Source organism: Diadema setosum, chromosome 13 (genome assembly GCF_964275005.1).
Source record: "Diadema setosum chromosome 13, eeDiaSeto1, whole genome shotgun sequence".
In the NCBI taxonomy this organism is placed as follows: domain Eukaryota; kingdom Metazoa; phylum Echinodermata; class Echinoidea; order Diadematoida; family Diadematidae; genus Diadema; species Diadema setosum.
This window is the reverse complement of record NC_092697.1, coordinates 4,581,690-4,601,232: the sequence shown is the minus strand read 5'-3', so window position 1 is coordinate 4,601,232 and position 19,543 is coordinate 4,581,690. Positions and strand designations below refer to the sequence as shown.

Below are 19,543 nucleotides of genomic sequence, written 5' to 3'. Positions count from 1 at the left end.
TCTCTCAAGATTAACACCGAAGCTAGGAAGCTCTCAATGTCTGAAAGTTTTCCACGGAGCATTTGTGCTAATGACCATGTACTGGCCGAAATATTGACCTGCTCTTTCGGTCCTTCTAAAATAAAACAATGGGAAAGAGGACACATCCAATAATAAACAAATAGAGGGGGGGGGGGGAGGGGCTAGGAAATCCTGATGGGAGGCCTTTGTGAAACGTTCGTCTGTGTTGTGACGGGGTCATTAGTCTATATAAAATATTTAGATTGCTTGCTTTCAATGATTATCGACCGTTAAAACCTTTTGTTTGCGCACCTTCTTGCTTTCCTTTGTGTGTTTTGTTTTTGTTTTTACTATTTTGTCTGTGTTTTTTTCTCTTTGGAAAACAATTCATCCATTCAGACACAGGTAGCGTGTGATGGAGTTAAGTCTTTGTCATGTTTTGTTCTTGTTTGTATGGTTAAAAGACGCTGTGATAATTGCTTTCTCCTTGATGTGGTTGGGTCATGTCACGTTCCGCTGCTGGACTCGATGTCTCTGATTTCCACGAATTGTCTCTGACATAACACGTAACTGATGTGAATCAAAAGACAGGAAGTCAACCATCCCTGTTTGTTTGATTTTTAATCATATTTGAATGATTCCTTTGCGATACTCATTCTGCATTTCGAAAAAAAAAAGACACTGCTTTTGTTTCTTAGAATTTCATTTACGCATAAGGCGGACGCAACGCAACAAGACCTTGTGACATCAATCGTCTTTTACTAAGATCTAACGCACCTAACGGCATCGTCTTTAAAATCTTATGAACACTTTATGTTTCAATGTGATAGGCATGTGTGCTCGGAGTCCCCCCCCCCCCCCCACCTCCCCCCGCACACACACCCTTTCATATTTGTATACCCAGTAATCGTTCTTACTTTTACAGGACTTTCAGTGCTCAACTTAATGGCGCCTATTGTGTTTTTTGCTGGTATACGCTAAATTGATTTGATTGATTGTAGGTTGTCTAATGGAAATGCAATCCGTCTCAAACTAAACTCCATTATATCTGAAAAAAAAAAAAATGCTTTTTAGAAATTATCAAAACGATTTGTGTGTGTGTGTGTTGAATGTTAATTAGATTTCGTAAGTGATATAAACACTGTATGCCCAGAACGCTCCCACCGTGTATTGTGCTTTTTTTTTTTTCGATATCCATATCACCACGACCTTGTCCTTCTCAACAGTAACTAGTAAAAAGGGAGTGATCAAAAGAGCTGCCTGTGCCACTAGAACACCTGCCCGGGCACACTATAATCCTACCACAAAACGTTGCAGGTTTGTGCACTGGCGTTGTAAGGATTGTATTGGCTAAAAAAAAAAGAAAAAAAAAAGAGAGAGACAAAAGCAGTGTTAAATGGTCTGCTAAAGTTCATAACCCATATCAACAAGACAACAGCAAGCAAGAGACGCTCATCAAGTTCATCAATATAATTATCTAAGTCCAAACCCCATAACTCTTTCCCTTTATGTAATTCAGTCCCTCAAGTTTGTGACCCTGGGTGACTCCGTGCCTTGTTCATGACCATCTCTGTTTATGGACGTTTGCTCGATCACTCAGTGTACATGGGCTGGTCCTTTCAATGACGATAAACTTGCCTAGCACAAAACGTTGGCTTTTTAAAACTCACTCACAAGCGGTTTATACAAGCCAGGGTCGCGTGTTGCCAACAAGTGTGTACACCTTATAATGCCCGCTATATTCCTTCAATTACTTAATTGTTTTTTTTTTTTCCTGTGAGCGAGCAAACGGCTGTTCCGTAATTGCGTTTGCTGCGAGCGAGCGAGCGCACAGGCGCGCGTGAGTCAGTAGGTATACCAGTAATATAGCGAAGGGAGATGCGTGCAAATAATGCAGAGCGCCAGATTTTTTTTTTTTTTTTTTTAACTTCAAGGAGAGCTGTGACGTTTATTCTGCTCGAGACATCTCAAATTAGGTTTAAATTGAGAATGATTACACAATGGTGTCCGCTCCTAGCCCTCTGCCTGCTGGTTTAATTGATCACTTTTGAACCAATTTGCTGGTAAATACACACCCGGTGACATGGCAATCTTCATTAGCCGCGTCGAACAAACAGGCGCACGAGTCGAACCAATTTTGTGTGTGAACATGTCTTTTAATTTCTTGGCCCCACAAGCTCACCGTGATTTTTATCATGTGCGCGCTACAGTGTTTTGATTGGACAACTTAAGTAGAGCAGGTGCCAATATGATTGCATTCGAATGGGCGTGGACGTGATTTCAGATCGAACCAAACCATAACTTGAGGCTGACAAAGTAACGTCTTCGTGTATTCCATTCTTCCTCGGAGTACAATGTTTTGGGATGAAAGGGCACGGATATGTGCGCTCTAATCTAAATCAATTTGTAATTAGTAGGAAGTGGTGGTAGTGCCATGTCCGTGGGTGTCAAAACTAAGGTAGAACAGTCAGGCGGGAGGTGAGAGAGAGAGAAAAAAAAACATAGTGTGCGACAGGTTAAACTCAGAGAGGAAGAGGGGAGGGAGATATTACGGGGAAAAATGAAATATATAGACCTAGAGAAATATTCATTTATGTAATAATGTATTAGGTATATCTAAATTAATCATATAGATTAATAAATTAATCTATTCACTTATTCATACAATGTATAAACAGAGCAAAGCATATAAGCCTATATAAAAAGATGAATAGAGTATAAGCAGGGAAACATACAGGACAAGGAAAAAAGAAGAAATGGAGTGAGAAGAGAAGGAGAGAGAGTTACAGGGATAAATAATGCATATTTGAAAGAGAAAGGGGTATGACGGAAAATGTGTCTGAACTTACAGAGATGCTAGAAGCGAAATTAAAGGAAGACAAAAAAAAAAAGCTACAAACAAACAAATGAACGATTATACTCTTCACCAAATGTACCTAAGAAATTTTCTGACAATCCTTCCAAGACAGGACAGATAACAGCTTCAAAAATATTAATGTTCATATAATTGACGTTTCCTGGACCATTTAGTGTTATAGTTGGAAGAATAATATCATAATTTTTTTCAAAAGAAGGCTGGTAGTGATCAGGCCCCGTATATACGGATGACATAGAATCATAACCGTGAAGTCTACCAGTTGTATTCCAAGCATTTATGGACTCTTTTCTCCGTATTACTGAATATGTTTAGAATTTTTATTTTGCGGAGGTAAAGGCCCTGCCACACCCACCTTTCCTGGCAAGCAACGCGGGCTTGTTGTGTGTGGGGATTTTCCAGCACGCAGGACAATTTTAGCAGGTGGACAAGGATTTGGGCGAGTTTGTCCGGAAAGGTGTGACAGGGCCTGGAAATATCATCTAAAATGACGCAAAAAAAAAACTGCTTGCACGAAAACACTTCACTTGATGGAACATTCTTTATGGTGTCATTAAAACTGAATGATTCCAATAAACGCGAAACATTGCCATCAAACTTATGATATAACACACAAACTGGTATTAAATGCATGGGCATCACATGGTAGTGTTGTATAGTTGTGGGAGAGGAACATACATGAGGAGTAAACATAAGAGAGATAACTCAATGATGGGAATAAAGCGAACCGGAAGGGAAAAAAATGGTTGATTGCCGTCTGTCGATCTTGGAAAGCAAATACATTTTTACAAGACAAATTCGTGACGCTTTTAGATTTGTTACTTCAAAGTCTACAAGACTAATGAGCACTGGAGAGAGACAGAGAGAGAGAGAGAGAGAAGAGCAAAAAAAACAAAAAAAAAAACAACGCGATACAAATAAACCTTTCGAGTTGAATGCAGGAAACATGTCTTAAAAGCAATAATAATATCAACGATTGAAGTGAGACAATAATCGTGGTGATGGGAAACTTTATGACATTAATAATGTCTTTTCGAATAAGCCCATTTTCAGCCTTGATTTTGAAGAATTCATTCTAAGTAACTGACATGGGCAAGTGAGAAATTTTAAATATAATAAAAAAAAATGATAAGATCATCACAGTGATAGTTATAAGAGTGGTTGATTATTGGTGTTTGAAAAGAAAACTGGACATCGAAGCGATGATCAAGAGTCGTGCTGTTTGCGAATCTTCTTAAAAGGAGGTATCAGCTACATAGCTTCCTTTTGTTTGCCGAGCACCACAGAGCACGGGCAAATTTGTGAACGGCGCCCTTGGAAAAGCTACAAATTAATGTTGCTGTTGATTTACGCAGATCGTCTTTCGGTGGGACCTGGTTTACGCATCATTTCCAACGACCTTAAACCACTAGTGGTGAAGGTGAGGGCATAAGTGGCAATAAAGAATCTGATGAAAACTGAAAGGCGATAACAATGATTGACTGTTGTTGGAGAACGGGATAATTGCGACGACGGAAGGAAATTCAAATTAATGTTAAATGATGTGGATCGAGAGTCAGGGATATATGTTTGTTGTCAGCATGTTGTTCCAAGGACAAAATAAATGACAATTATACTGAACCTGACAAAGCGCATGATTGTAATGTGACGACACAAAAGATAGAAGTGATGGTTGTTATGACGTCGATGGGGACATGTATCAGTAAAAAACAAAACAAAACAAAACAAACAAAAAAGGGTGTTTTAATACTTTGATACTGATTACTATCGTTGGTAAGAATTACAATGGGAAGACGACTGATCAGTGTCAAAATTATTATGGCGTTTATCGTGGCGATAAATTTCGATGAAGATGGCTATTTAAGTGTTTTATTGTGTTTAAAGGTGACTCCACGTATATACACTACATTGATTATGATGTAGGTAAAACAATATCTAAAATAGAAGAAGGAAGGCGTTTTTGGTCATGACACAAAAACGTGGTGGTCGGAGTCATAATACGGCCATTTTCAAAGCAGCATCGCAGACGTCACGAAAAGGCTTTCTCCTTGGTAGAGGCACATTCACTTTGGTAACGTTGGTGGCGCCGAATCCTAAACCCAGAAAACTTCCCTCTGATAACTTAGTGATAATGGTGCTGCTTTAAAGATTCTTTATAAGTGGTAAAAAGGAACAGATGCCCCCCCCCCCCATTCCTGGAAGCTTCGATTACGTAATGATGTCAGAGTTTTCATGAGCACTAAGTAGATAACTGTAAGGTGTCTCGGAAAGAGACCGTCAAATAAAAGAGCAAAACCATCTAACTGTTAAAGCACGTAGGTCTAACAGCTATGGGCGAGCAGTAAACAACCTGCAGCAACAGTTCACCAGCATGAACATCATAATCTTCTGAAGTAAACAGGCCCATTCATAGCCCTTCTGAGTCATTTATTCGGTTATCAGTGGAACTAAATCTTCCGGAATTTTGCATTTCATAGTCATTAATTTGGATATCCTACCTACATGACTGCATAAAGCATTCGCATTCAGCACGTCTACGAAGCATCATTAGACCATTGCACACTCTACTAAACGTAGGGCCCAATGACCAACCTCACACATTTTCAGGTTATCAAAACAAAAGAAAAGAACGATTATCGAACCGAAGCGTCATTTTGTATCGAATACATCTTTAGAAAACGACACCCCTACAATTTTGGCTCCTGGTGCACTCTTTATGGACTAAAAAAACTCCTCAACTGAGATGTTGTTTAAGTGAAAGGATTCTCTTGCCACACTACTGAATGAAATATTATGCCTTGTAATCTAATATGTTGATTATGAGTCTGGTAGAGACGAGGGTTTTGTTCCAATGACAGGGATAGTGATAATATTGGGAGGGACTTTGACCTTTAAATATTGGCGTGATTTTATAACGCTACATCAAAAAATAAATAAATAAACAAAACGTTAAAAAAATCTCACTTAAAGTTGTTTTTTCTTCCAATAAACAACATGAATCATATGACATCGTAATTGTCATCAAGTTCTCAAACGACAAACCTCCATAACGCTTAGGTTATCAAGCGTTGTCCAGCGAGAACCCGATTGTGATAGAAAGTCGAGTCAAGTGTCCTCCGAAATATGACGTATGAATCAACGTGTACCTTCTTGTTTACCCCCAGACACATTGATGTCTTCTTGGAATCTCGACAAGAGGCGACACAAGACAATGGATGCACTATATCGACGTACAATACCTTCTTCACTCGGATGTGCACACACGTGCCCAAGACTTCTATCGGCGTTCATATTATTATAGTCGTCTGCTAATCAATGCCAATAATTCTTTGCTGCGGAAAATGATTACGCAATTGAAGAAAAAAAAATAAAATGTCAACCTCTCATTGCAGTGAGACTTTTGCAAAACGAAATGTCTATTGTGAAAACGTTTGGCAATGAATTTATACTCAATTCACGTAATTCTGGAGTACCAGCTTGCACCAGGCATTGAGTAAACGTACACGTAAACAAATGAATAAAAGGAGTGAATTAAAATAAATAGATAAGAATTTGTAAATAGATGAATTAATATATTTATGTACATAATTAATATATTTATGTACATTGATTAATTTTGTTTCATGTAAGTTCATTTGTTTATAATCAATTTATACACGTACATTAATCTATTCAATTTCATTTAAATTGATTTGTTTGACGTTATTGTTACGGAAGCACTGAAGGCCTATATAATATTCACATCATGTAGACACTTTCTTAACAAAAATATTCCCTTCCGTTGAATGAACTTTTTTTTTTTCACAGTAGAAGTAAAAATAAAGGTTGATAATAAAAACACCGAGCATCTCATTTGTTTAATTGATAACACATTTTTTTTCACATCAAAGATCGCACCATTCGTGTGCTGTATTTTTATACTTTGCCAATCTTACATTATACAAAGACAAAATGCAGTATACACAAACATTGTGCAAAATCATGTCAATCTTACATTGCGACTCTTTTTTTATTAACCAAAGAAACGAAATCCGTTTTTTCTTTTTTTTTAACACACATATGTTCTCGCAAAACACAGGCACACACAAACACACACACGCACACTACACACACCCATACACACAGGTACATCCCAGTATTACTTGTTCACATGCTACGAGTATGAAATACGATATGCGACATCAAATTCAAGGTTTATGCCCATATGAACATTTATTCAGGTAGAGTACATACACCATATCGCCAAGGTAGCCGTGAATTTAGATCACAACACAAGCAAGCATTTGCTTTACATCGACAAAAGAAAGACATCATTTTTTTTTTATATTTATATATTTCGTTTGTACTGCAACAATATTGAACAGCATATCGCACAAAATACTTTGGGTATCTTACTGTACAGCGCATTTTCACTCTCCACGAAGCCATTTGAATAACAATATAAAGAACAGCAAAATAATAAAGTCCTTCACTTTATAGTACGTCAGTTGATAAGGCACATTACAAGGAACATAGTACTGTGAAATGATAACAATAGAAAGTTCTTAGAATAAAAACAGCCTGGTAATAGTTCTGCCTATGTATAAGCTTTTTACTGTTAACCATTGGAAATCTCTACATTTACCAAAAAAAAAAAAAAAAAGTGTTTCCATGAAGGCAAGGAAAACAGCTTTGGTGTATTCATCATTTTTTTTTTTCACATCAATTGTAAGGGATTAGCTAATTTGAAATACACGATTCAAAATTAAGCACAGTTCCGTATGCTCTTCCTTACATTATGTGTTTTATTAGAGCGACTTTCTTTCTTTTTTTTACTTTAGTTCTTTCTGTCTCATACCATGAACTATAATATCATGGTAAAATTCAGATTGTCACTGACTTACAGTCATGACCCATAACCTTGTATATATCAGGCAATGTTTTTAATTCTAAAATTGAGTTCTCAATGAGTGTTAATTATAAATGAAATGTCATGCAAGCATATTTTACACTTGACAACTCACCCACCCTATCACATGACCAGATAAAAGTTGCTCCGTGTGACAACACTGTACAAGAGCACTTACAAAAATAGATCTCCTAAAACATCATGTTCTCATGCCGACGCTAATTGAATTGTACTTTTTGTGTCCTCAAATGTACCACAATATAGCACAACAATCATGCGTAAAAAAAGTAATGAAAATAATGATATAAAATGAGCGCTTCATACGATGATCAGTTAATGAAGTACAATGTACATGCGGTGCTCTCAAATCATTGGTTTTGAAAAAAAAAAAATGTTCAACTTATTTCAGTTCCAGTGTCAAAATTAGGCCACAATTCGCCATGTACATATAGTTCCAATACCTAACAAGTACGCTATGGTAATAATAATAATATTCAAAAAAGAAATTCAAATCATCTGCCAAGGAATTAATATCAGAATAAAGTTATGACGTAGTTACAGAAATTATATTGCTGAAAAAAAAATATGCCCGTATGCATAACAAGTCATATACCAAATCAAATATCTGTGGAACTGAAATCATTCAATTGTTTTAGAGATTGTTCAGGCAAATCATAACGCCTCAATCTGCAAGAGTCATCAAGCTATTAGTTTTGTTTAATATTGTGTTGTTTGATGAAGTATTTTAACTCTGCATGAAATAATACAATCAATTCTTTGTGCAGAGACACCAGGATGATACATTGTTATCATTGTTTAAAATCATTGCACTACATTGTGGACGGTATACAGTGTTCAGTTTATTACACGCCAAAAATTTATAACATGAGGCGTAGAAAGTAACTCTAGCCATGGACTGCATGTTGCATATTCTTCATTTTTCGTAATAAAATTACAGTGTACACATTTTATAATGACGCTACGTACAGACCCATACAATTGCCATTCATCCAAGCAGTCAAGTACTGTCTTCTAATTACATAATATTCAACAGCTTGACATGCTCACAGTGTACACATTATAATATTGCACTTTTACATCTCATCAGTCTAACCAATACCCCCTTCACAGAGCAGCTTCTAACAAATGCACAGAGTATGGAATATTACACTTTCCATGGTGCACATCCTCGCAACAGCCAATCAGCTTCGCGTATTTCAGTTATTACTATGGAGACATCAACTATCAAACGTTGAATTTTGGAGTCCTCTTCAAAAGATGGGTCTACGGGTTTTATAAAAGTTGAATTACTTTTTAGTTTATCTACACCTTGAATCTATCTTACCCTGTTCAGCTGTGACGTGTAATATAACGATTAGATCGTATATAGTAAAAATACCATTAAAATTAAATGCTTTAAATACACAGGCCACCAGGTTCCCGTACGGAACGGGTTAAGCTGCAGTAGTTTGTATTTTACAATAACAACCACGAAATATTAAAAACAGATTATGACATTTCTTCGGGGAATATCAGCTAGTTAGCAAAAAAAAAAAAAAATGAATACAACGTAGAACTCTTTTCTCTTTTCCCTTTATATAATCCTGTGTTTTTTTCAATATCTTCCTTTTCAAACACTTTGACATTGTTAGGGTTTGCGTAATTATATTTGCACCATGATATTCACCATAGTCTATTTCTATCACATGTCTTTGCCTTTATCTTTTCCTCAAAACATCTCAGGGTTTTGGGCAAAGTGGTATCAAAACTACGAGAAGAGCTTGCGTCCGTCCGAATCGAGTTATACACGTAAATTGCGTACATCCTTCATGCATTCTACCTGGTTAAATAAGTGTGTGTTGAACATGTTGATTAAAAATTACTTACAAGTTGTATTGACATCAACGAAACGGTTACAACAAAAAACTACTTCTCGCTGATGTTCATTTTGATAGTATCATTAACACATTGTTTATCCCAGAATAAGCCATCTCTATGCAAAATAGTGTTGTCCTAAAAGAGAATGATTTATTGTTCGACATTTCGTGACTGTATTTATTGGGGCTTGTGGTTCACGCCTAACTTTTCATGAAAACATCGGTTTAATTAGCATAATTGCACTAAAGAGAGCATGATTATATCAAAGCGGAAATGACAAAACACACAACAAATTCATGCAGTTAATAAATGCCCAGGACTGTTGAACAGCGCAAGAACATACATAACTATACACAGTCATTTTAAATGAGTCTCTATTACACAGTTTTACATTATCATAGCTTGAAAATCAATGGATCATTTTCATTTGTGTCCAATACTGCTAACGGACAGTTGGTTTTGTTTCAAACCAATTTGCATAGATACCTCTAGGTCCATATAGTGTGCTTGGAGTTGGTGGGTAAGAGATAGCGTGGTCTTGTTTACCCTATGCTCTGGACAAACACCGCTGAAAAGAAGAAGAAAATTATTGCCCCACAACGTTACAGATCACTGCATGACACAGAAGCACACATTTTTAACACATGGTAATAAATGGGTGCGTAAACATTGTGTAATTATGTGACACCACACATAGTCATGATAGTTACGCATGTACATAATTACAAGCGGCTTGTTTCTATGACATGGTTTCGGCGTTTTGACTGTCTGTGTGTGGCCACTTTGCCGTTCTTCGATGATGAAGGTGTATTTCGGCTATCCAGTCAGTGACGTGATTGTTGTTCTTCGTTGTCGGGTTGCTCCGTTATTCGATGGCAGTGACGTCTGGTGTCGTCTTAACTGCGGTGGTCGAGCGAGTGCGCTTCCCTGCCTATCCGATGTCGGCTCGACCATGGACGGCAACGATGCCCCCAACAAACTCCTGTTCACCGCCTGCGACGGCCGACTCTTCTGCTGTTCCGTGTAAAGTCGAAATAGGATACCGAGATCGAGCGGGGTGTTGGCGTTGGCTCGCCCCGAATTACACATCGGGTCAAGACGATCCGTCTGGGCCGACGCGGCGCTCGACACTCGACTGTCCTTCCGGCGATTACCGCATCGACTGCTTGGCTCGCTGCGGTCCTTCTCTCGCTCGTGGAAGATGGTGATGAGATCGCTCAGTTGCTCCTGACGTTGTCGCAGCTCGCCAATGATCTGGATCTCCCTATTGAAACTGTGGAATGGCGGGATGAATCGACGCACAGCCTTCGACGTCGAAGAGGCGGTCGAAGGCAGCGGTGGCACAGAGTCTGGTCTGGAGTCGCCCTGTCTTACGCGTGGGTCGTTAAGGAACATCATCGATCTTGATTTAATTTCCGCCTGCAACTTCTCCTGGCTGAATTTAGCCCACTCCGTCGGGTTCATGAAGTACTCGTTGTCCCGCGAACTGACGGATGCTTTTCCGTTCAAGAGCAAGATTTTGGCGCAGTCGTAGTGTCCTAACTTCGTGGCAAGAAGGAGCGCAGTGCAGCCTTGAGTGTTTCTCTTATCCACGGGGATACCGTCCTTTACCAACGAAGCTACCAGCATCTCCACGATAGACGTGAATCCCTGCGCAGCGGCGATATTCAGAGGGGTGTCGCCATTTTTATCGGGCATGTTCTTTTCTAGTTTGTCCTCCTGCAGCAGCACCTCAACAATCTTCGTCCTGCCGTGCAGACAGGCGAGACTCAGCGCCGACCTGCCAATGAAGTCCACCATGTTTACGTCGACACCGGCTTTGATGAGGACCTTAATGCACCTCATCCCGTGCTCTTCCGACGACAGCATGGCCGACACCATGAGTGGAGTGTATCCGGCCGAATCGCGCTTGTCCACGTTCGACTTCATCGAGATGAGGAGGCGGACCTGATGCAGCCTGCCCCCAAGGATAGCCCGATGGATGCCCGTCCCGCCTGGGCTCCAGATTTCCGGTAGGCATGAAGGAATGGTGTTGACATATAATCGGTCCATGACACCATTTCCCCACGAGGGATCCGACGGTTTGAATATCCCCGTCATGAAATTATTTATCAGATTTCACTCCCGAGAAGAAACCGACAAGAAGTCAAGGGATAAAGTTAGAAGTAAAAACATACATTGTCCCGCAAAGTAAACAACCGGTGCTAATCGCTCTTGTACACCTACTCCACGCGTGCTTCTACACACACCGTAAGACCCACTCGAGTTTGCCCTCCCGTAGTCAAGGCACATAGTTCCCTTTCAGCGTCCCCTAGCAACCACGCAGGGGACCTCACGTTCCGCACAAAAGGTGAACCGAAAGGCCGTAACCTCGTTATGCTTCCCGTCCTATTCAAGCGGATCGATCTGCCTGCCACGGGGAAAATAAGGTGCGGACAAAAACGTTGACTCCAGCTCGATATGTCACAATAGATAAAGTTTTTACAAACCTGGCGAAGATCTTTTCGCTGGCAAAGATATCCCTTAGTGTCGCACGCTGGAGTGTAAAGGCCTTTTGCCCCCTTTTCTAAGGCTTGGTAAATTCAAAAGACACGAAATACATCAGAGAATTAGCTCTACGGGATAAGCTTCTACACTAACTTTTGTCTGGCTTTACCCTGAACTTGGCTTATTTTCTTTGTTTGTTTGGGCGCGTGTGTTCATGAAACTGTTTGTGTGGAGGGATATAAAGAGAGGGTCATGCGTACTCTATGCTTCCCTTTCGACAGGAGTAATTATTCTGCACAAGAACTTACAAATCAAGTACAATACGACCTAAAAGTAAACGTCATGGGACTGAAAGTAGAAACACCGCACAACCACCTTCAAAATGTTTGGGGGTTTGTTTCTTTGTTTCTATTCAGAGTAAAATAACGTGTAGGCCTACTGTATGCGTTTAATTCTGAAGTCTATGGTGCCTATGACTATGGTGAACTTCCATCATTTGTAGACTTTTTTTTTTCAAACTCAACAACATTTACTCTATAATTACTTCACAATCATATTTTATTACACCTTGAAAAAAAGTGTGAGTGGATTTGTCTATGACAATTTCGTAATGATTGCGACACAGAACAAAATTATGTATTCGTTGTTTTTTTAGTTTCTCTTTGACCCAGTATTCCCTGTGTAGTGCATAATCATAACGCTCCCCCCCCCCCAAGATATACAGCAGTACCAACTATCATTTCAATGATTCCCTTTTCGTGTTTTCGACTTTTTTTTATTTTTTTTTGTTTATTTTGCTTTAGTATAATTTACGCCTCAATGCGTAGAGAGTTATAAAGAAGATTCGAATGTCTAAGGACAGACGTTGCTACGCAGCATCATCATGTTTACAAAGTGGCACACTGACAGTGATGCATACCAGTCCTATGACTACAGAAATGACTTAAATAGCATAACAGTACACTTGTATGGCAAAATTAATGCATATTTCTACGCAGTGGCGTTTGCATACTTGGGTATATGAAACAAGAGAGGACTTCAGATTTCTTTATCTCTTCTCACAAACGCAATGGTTTATTTTATTTATGAGTAGTATGATTTCACATTAAATATGTACATGCAGTAATTCAACTCAGTGCTTTGATGTTGATGTGAAGCATATAATGATGATAGAGAATTATCATGGATTATAGCTAAATAAATCACAATTATTGATGTTACTGATACTGATGTTGTTGTTATCATTAATATCACCATTATCATCGCTACCATTACTATCATGATTGTCCGTAGGTTTGTACCCCCATCCCAGAAATGATAGTACTAATGATAGTGTCATTCATTATTACAAAGAAGTGTGATTTTATACAGTCACACACAATGATAACGAGAAATTTCAACACAAATCTCTAGGTCTTCAAAAACTTTTATTTGATTTAACGAAACTAATATGGCTTAATATCACCTGATCAAATTCAATTTAAACGATGATTAAAACTCAGTCTTTTTCTGTCTCTTTCTTTCTCTCTCTCCCTTCAAATCTTTCCTTCTCACTCCTAGAAAACAAACAAAACAAACAAAACAAAACAAAACAAAGCAAAACAAAACCAAACAACATCCGAACTGTCGAGGCCAAAACTAATGACATACATAATGTCACAATGTTCCCTTTATCATTGGGATACCATCTTAGAGTTCGAACCTGTCATGCAAAGTGCAGCGAAGTCGAAGAGGGCTGTGCACAAGAATAGGGTAGGAGTCAACAGCGACGGTTTTTCGGAAACAATCGGACTTTCCGTTCCTTTTTTCTCATTGGAGCTTCAATGCTTTTAATATTAATGTTAATGCACACGAACACCTCCTATTCAGTGACAACGTAGTGGGCATGTGTATTATTCCGTGGCCTTGTCGTTTCATTGAATAGCTGCCAGACTGACTATATATTATGATATAGATTAATATAATATGCATATACATTTTACGCATTTCTTGTTGTTAGCAGTATAAATGGATCTGGTCCTCAAGCCACTTTTGACAGACCTACGCTACTTCCCTAGTCGTTTACCCAGCCCTATAATAATAGCGATCTTGAATACCACTATGCAAGAGGTAGATCGTTGTTATTGGTTTCTTTTTTTTTCGGTGACTGAACAAAGGGATCTCACTGTAGCAAAACAATCCTGTAAATACTTAAGAACGGTGGCGAGACTAATGATACCCTTAATCCCCTTTAATCTCCCCTTATCGAGCGATCGTTAGTTCCCCCTCCTTGAGCTGGGTGAGGTATTCATTCTGAGATGTCAAGGAACTGGTGAAGCGTGGACCGAGCAGACTTCTCCGCTTCGAAAAAAAAAAAAAAAATGTTTCCATTGCACATTATGGACAATGAGGTATCAAAATGTTTCCTTGTTAAAACATTGATTTGGCTTTGGCGTGTGTGTGTATGTGTGTGTATTTTGTGGCGTGCATGTGTGTGTGTGCTCTAATTTGTGAACAAACAAGAAAAGATAGCCACTATTCTCGAAATAGATGATACACGGAGAAATGTAACTTTTTACATAATACGGAGCTTATTTCATGTACACAGTGTCAGTCTCTTGGGCCTCTTGTTTGGCTAAAATCGGGGCCTTGTTTGTCTAGTGTCGGACTCATGGGCCTTATTTCCCTAGTGTCGAAATCATGGGCAGTATGACTAGTGGGTTGTGTGACTTAAGGACCTTTGTTTTTTTTTTTTCTAATGTCGAGCTCGTGGGAGGATGACTCGTGGGTGTCGGGCTCGTAGGGTGACCCCGGAAATTCAAACCGTTTCTTCTTCTTTCTGCAAAACTTCCATCATTAAGCTTCTACTGGTGACGGGTCAACGCCAATATGAAAATAATTATAATTACAAACTTTTGACAACTTGTCTGCTTAATCCTCACAAATATTACATTTTTATGATTTATGAGTTTACTTCGAATGCAGTTACATTAAACATTTTACCGTTGCATTCGCATTCATGCCATGTAGCATGTGCTTCTGTGTTTGTGTTTCATTTTATGTCCTGTCTGTCCTGTAATGTCTGTCCATGCGTTGAATTACTTTATGATTATTTTACTTTTGTCATTAAGAAAGTCAAAGTTTTTATGTCGATTGCATGATTTGCCACAGCATGCAAGCTATGCTTCTTAGTGGACCCTTCATATTTTTTTTTTCTTCGCTGAACATACATAATGCAGCAAGTTTGGTTTGAAACTATGTATACGTGCTTTCAATCTCTTAATCATTTTTAGATTTTACTTTGTAGTCAACTAATGTGCAATAAAGATCATTTGTAATTCTCTTATCATAATGTCTTGCTGAAAAATGAAAATATGGAAATTAGAATTGAATATCAAGCATAAATCTTTTTAAGCTTTTAAATGAACAATAAACTGACATCCAAGTTCAATTTCTTGCAGGTCTTTATCTCTGATATTTTTACTTCTGACATATGTGAACTTCTGACATAGTTATATGATTAAATAATCAATCAATTAAGTAATAAAATGATTATTTATTTATTTTTTATTGATTGATTCATTTATTTATTTATCTTTTTATCTACTTATTTATTTATTTATTTATCTATCTATCTATCTATCTATCTATCTATCTATCCATCCATCTTTTAGTAAGATTTCAGTCATTTATACGAATCTCTGGCACAGTTTCCTCTGATTATTCATGATGTACCATATTCAACAGCATTCTAGATTCAACAGCCCATTTTTGTTGACTACGTAAAGCTTGTACAACGATGCTTAGATGTTTGTTTGTTTGTTTGTTTGTTTTTATTTCTGCATTCAATCAGATGCAATTTGAATACAAACTTCAAAAAGTACAAAGAACAAAGAATAACAGGTGCAGTGAAATAAATCGATAACAGTAAATAGATACACATAGGTGTTTGCATTGAGCAATGTAGATACACAGAAACATAAAATAAGATATACAGTATTTTTTTCAGTAAACAACAGAGATCAATGAATGCAGGAGACCACCATCATAAGCGATTAAGCTTGAAATGGATGGAGGCCTCATAAAATGACTATCCAACGACATAACTCTCTTGGAGGAAGGTGATCAGGGCCCTGTTTTATGAAGAGTTAAAATCAATTATAAAGTTGATTTCAACTGTAAGTCTATGGCAGACTGTGTGGTAAGGAAATTTAAAATCGATTTTATCTTTTGATAAAACGGGGCCCAGGTGAGTGCAGTGCAGTTGCAGGTGAGAGTGCAAGATGCAGTTGGAGGAAGAAAATAGAGATTGACAATAAGATGACAATCATTTACCATAAATATTTGTTAGCTTAATTGGTTTGGAAAATATAATTGTATCAAATATCGTTTTAGTGAGGCTTTCAAAACATAAATACTTGAACAGGACTTTATATTATCCGGGAGATTATTCCAAATGTCCGGACCCGAATGTCTTATAGATTTATGTGCCACTAATAATTTGGGATTCAAAAGGTGGAAATTTCTACATATACGAGTAGGGTACGAATGGACAGAAGTATTAAACCTAAACATGTTATCAAACGATGATGGAAGTTGATCATGTATATATTTAAACATAATTACTGCTACTTGAATAATATTCAAATCAAAAACCTTCAATGTTTTAAGCTCATAAAATAAAGAATCAGTATGAGCCAGAAATGCGATCCTGTACAAATACGTATAACTTTTTTTTTTTTTTTTTGTAATTTGAATATAGAATCTATAATTGGTAGAGCCGCAAGTACCCCATACAACATTGCAATAACTTATATATGGGAGAATTTAGGAATTATATAATAGAAATAAAGTTGAACGAGGAAGAAAGAACCTCAGCTTGGAAATTATCCCTATATTTCTAGAAATACACGTTGTAACATAATGCAAATGTTCATTCCAAGTCAAACTTTCATCTATATATACTCCCATAAATTTTGAATTCGTTTTATTTTCTAATGGGATATCATCAATGTTAATATGTATCAGCGTATCTTCATTATGAGAATGAAGTTTGAAATAAATGAACTGAGTCTTTTTTATATTCAAAGAAAGTTTATTAGACTTAAACCAATTTGATACTTTACTAATTTCAATATTTAAAGTATCATTTAAAATCTTAAGATCTGTGTGAGAATAAAATATATTGGTATCATCAGCAAATAGAACAAAAGAGAGAAGAGAAGATGTATTAATGATATCATTGACATAAAGAAGGAATAATAGTGGGCCCAGAATTGAGCCTTGAGGAACACCACATAAAGGGGGTCAGATTCACAACCATTAAAAGTAACATATTGTCTTCTATTAGTTAGATAATCTTTAAGCCATAAAAGTGCTTGTCCGCGAATACCATAATGACTAAGTTTGGAGAGTAAAATAGAATGGTCAAGAGTATCGAATGCCTTACTCAAATCACAAAATATACCTACAACATGTTCTTTGTTTGCAAAAGCACTCGTAATTTTATCATAAATTTGTATTAATGCTAAATCAGTTGAATATTTTTTTCTGAAACCATATTGATTGGGAATAAGTAAATCATACTTATTAATAAATTTAAGAAGTCTATTATAAACAAATTTTTCTAAAATTTTGGATATACTGGGCAACAAAGAAATGGGACGATAATTGCTAATTTCATGAGGATCATCTTTTTTTATGGACAGGATTAACTTTCGCTATTTTCAGCAGATCAGGAAAAATACCTTGTGATAAAGAAAGATTAAATATATGGCTTAACGGTTCTGCGAGTGGATAAATTATTTCTTTCAATAACATCATACTTATTTTATCAAAACCACAAGATTTAGAACAATTTAAAGATTTAGTGATACTAATGATTTCACTGGGACTCGTTGGATTAAGATAAATAGACTCTTGATTTTGGTCAAAAGATAATCTGTAAAATGAGCAGAAGTATTGCTAATTTTAGTAGCAAGTTCCGGACCGATGTTAACGAAAAATGAGTTAAATGAGTTAGCATACATATTGGGATCATTCATTTTGATGCCGTTTAATGTGATATCATCCGTTGGCGGAGAATCAGGCTTTTTACCTAGGACCTCTTTAATGATTTTCCATGCTGCATTAGTATTCGAAGAAACCTTTTTCATTCTATCAGAAAAATATAATCTACGGGATAAACGAATCAATTTTGTCAATTTGTTTCGATAAACTTTATACATATTCAAATTAAATTCAGTTGGGTTACGAATATGTAACTTATACAAAAAAATTACGAGTGTTTATGGATTTCAAAATACCTTTTGTAATCCAAGGATTTCTTGGTTTACTTCGGTTACTTTTTATTCCACATAAAGGAATATTATTTTCATAATAATACAACAATTTATCATTAAAACATTTATATGCCAAATTAACATTATTAATACTATAAATATCTGTCCATTCCTCTAAAAATAAATTCTGTTTCAACAATTCCACATTACGTTTTGACTCTTTATAATACCATATTTTATCACGTAATTTGTTACGACCCAATTTACATTCACAAATTGAGAATATTGGTAAATGATCAGAAACCTCAGAACATAATATACCCCCCGTAATTGTATTATTATACACATTCAAAAATATATTATCAATCTGAGTTGATGAGTGCGGATTTATCCTGGTGGGTTTATTGATAATCGACATAAAACCATATGAATACATTCAATGCATAAAATTAAGGGAATTATTGTCATCGGATGTGGGGGAAAAGTTGATGTTGAAATCACCAAAAATAAAAACATGTTTACTTTCATTACTTATCTTATGGAGATATAAATCCAATTCATCACAAAATAATTCACAATTCAGATCAGGGGGTCGATAAATTAAACCTATAATAACATTTTTAGAAATTGGGTTATCAATTTCAATGAATAACGTTTCTGCATATCTTAACGTGATCTCAGAACGGATTTTGAATTGTAAATTTTGCGCAATGTAAAACGCTACACCGCCACCCCTTTTTCCTTGACGATCAGCCCTAACTAATTTATAATTGGGTAAATCAAAGATATCTGGGGAGTTTTGATATAACCAAGTTTCACTTATTCCAATAACAGAAAATTCAAAATTGTTTAAAGAGTGCAAAAGATTTTCCAAATATTCAATTTTTTTTTTTCAAACTCCTAGGCCCGAATTCACGAAGGTGGTACAAATGAAACCATGGTTTAAACCATGGACAAAAACCATGGAATGCCAAGTGTTGCATGCTATATTTCGCTACGAAATCAGTCATTTCGTCGATGAAATGATTATTTTGTAAAGAAATGACAACATTTTGTAACTAAATGAACATTTCGTCCACGAAATGATAATTTCGTTAACGAAACAGTCATTTTGTCGACGAAATGACCAATTTCGTAACGAAATATTCTGTTTGA

At 36.8% G+C, this 19,543-nt stretch overlaps 1 protein-coding gene across 1 annotated transcript; it reads right to left on the bottom strand.

Annotated features, from left to right (window-relative positions):
* Positions 1-10,457: 10,457 nt before the first annotated feature.
* LOC140237103 (uncharacterized) lies at positions 10,458-11,741 on the bottom strand. The gene has a single exon (XM_072317042.1). It carries the CDS (start codon positions 11,739-11,741, stop codon positions 10,458-10,460), a length of 1,284 nt encoding a protein of 427 aa, XP_072173143.1.
* Between the last annotated feature and the right edge of the window lie 7,802 nt (positions 11,742-19,543).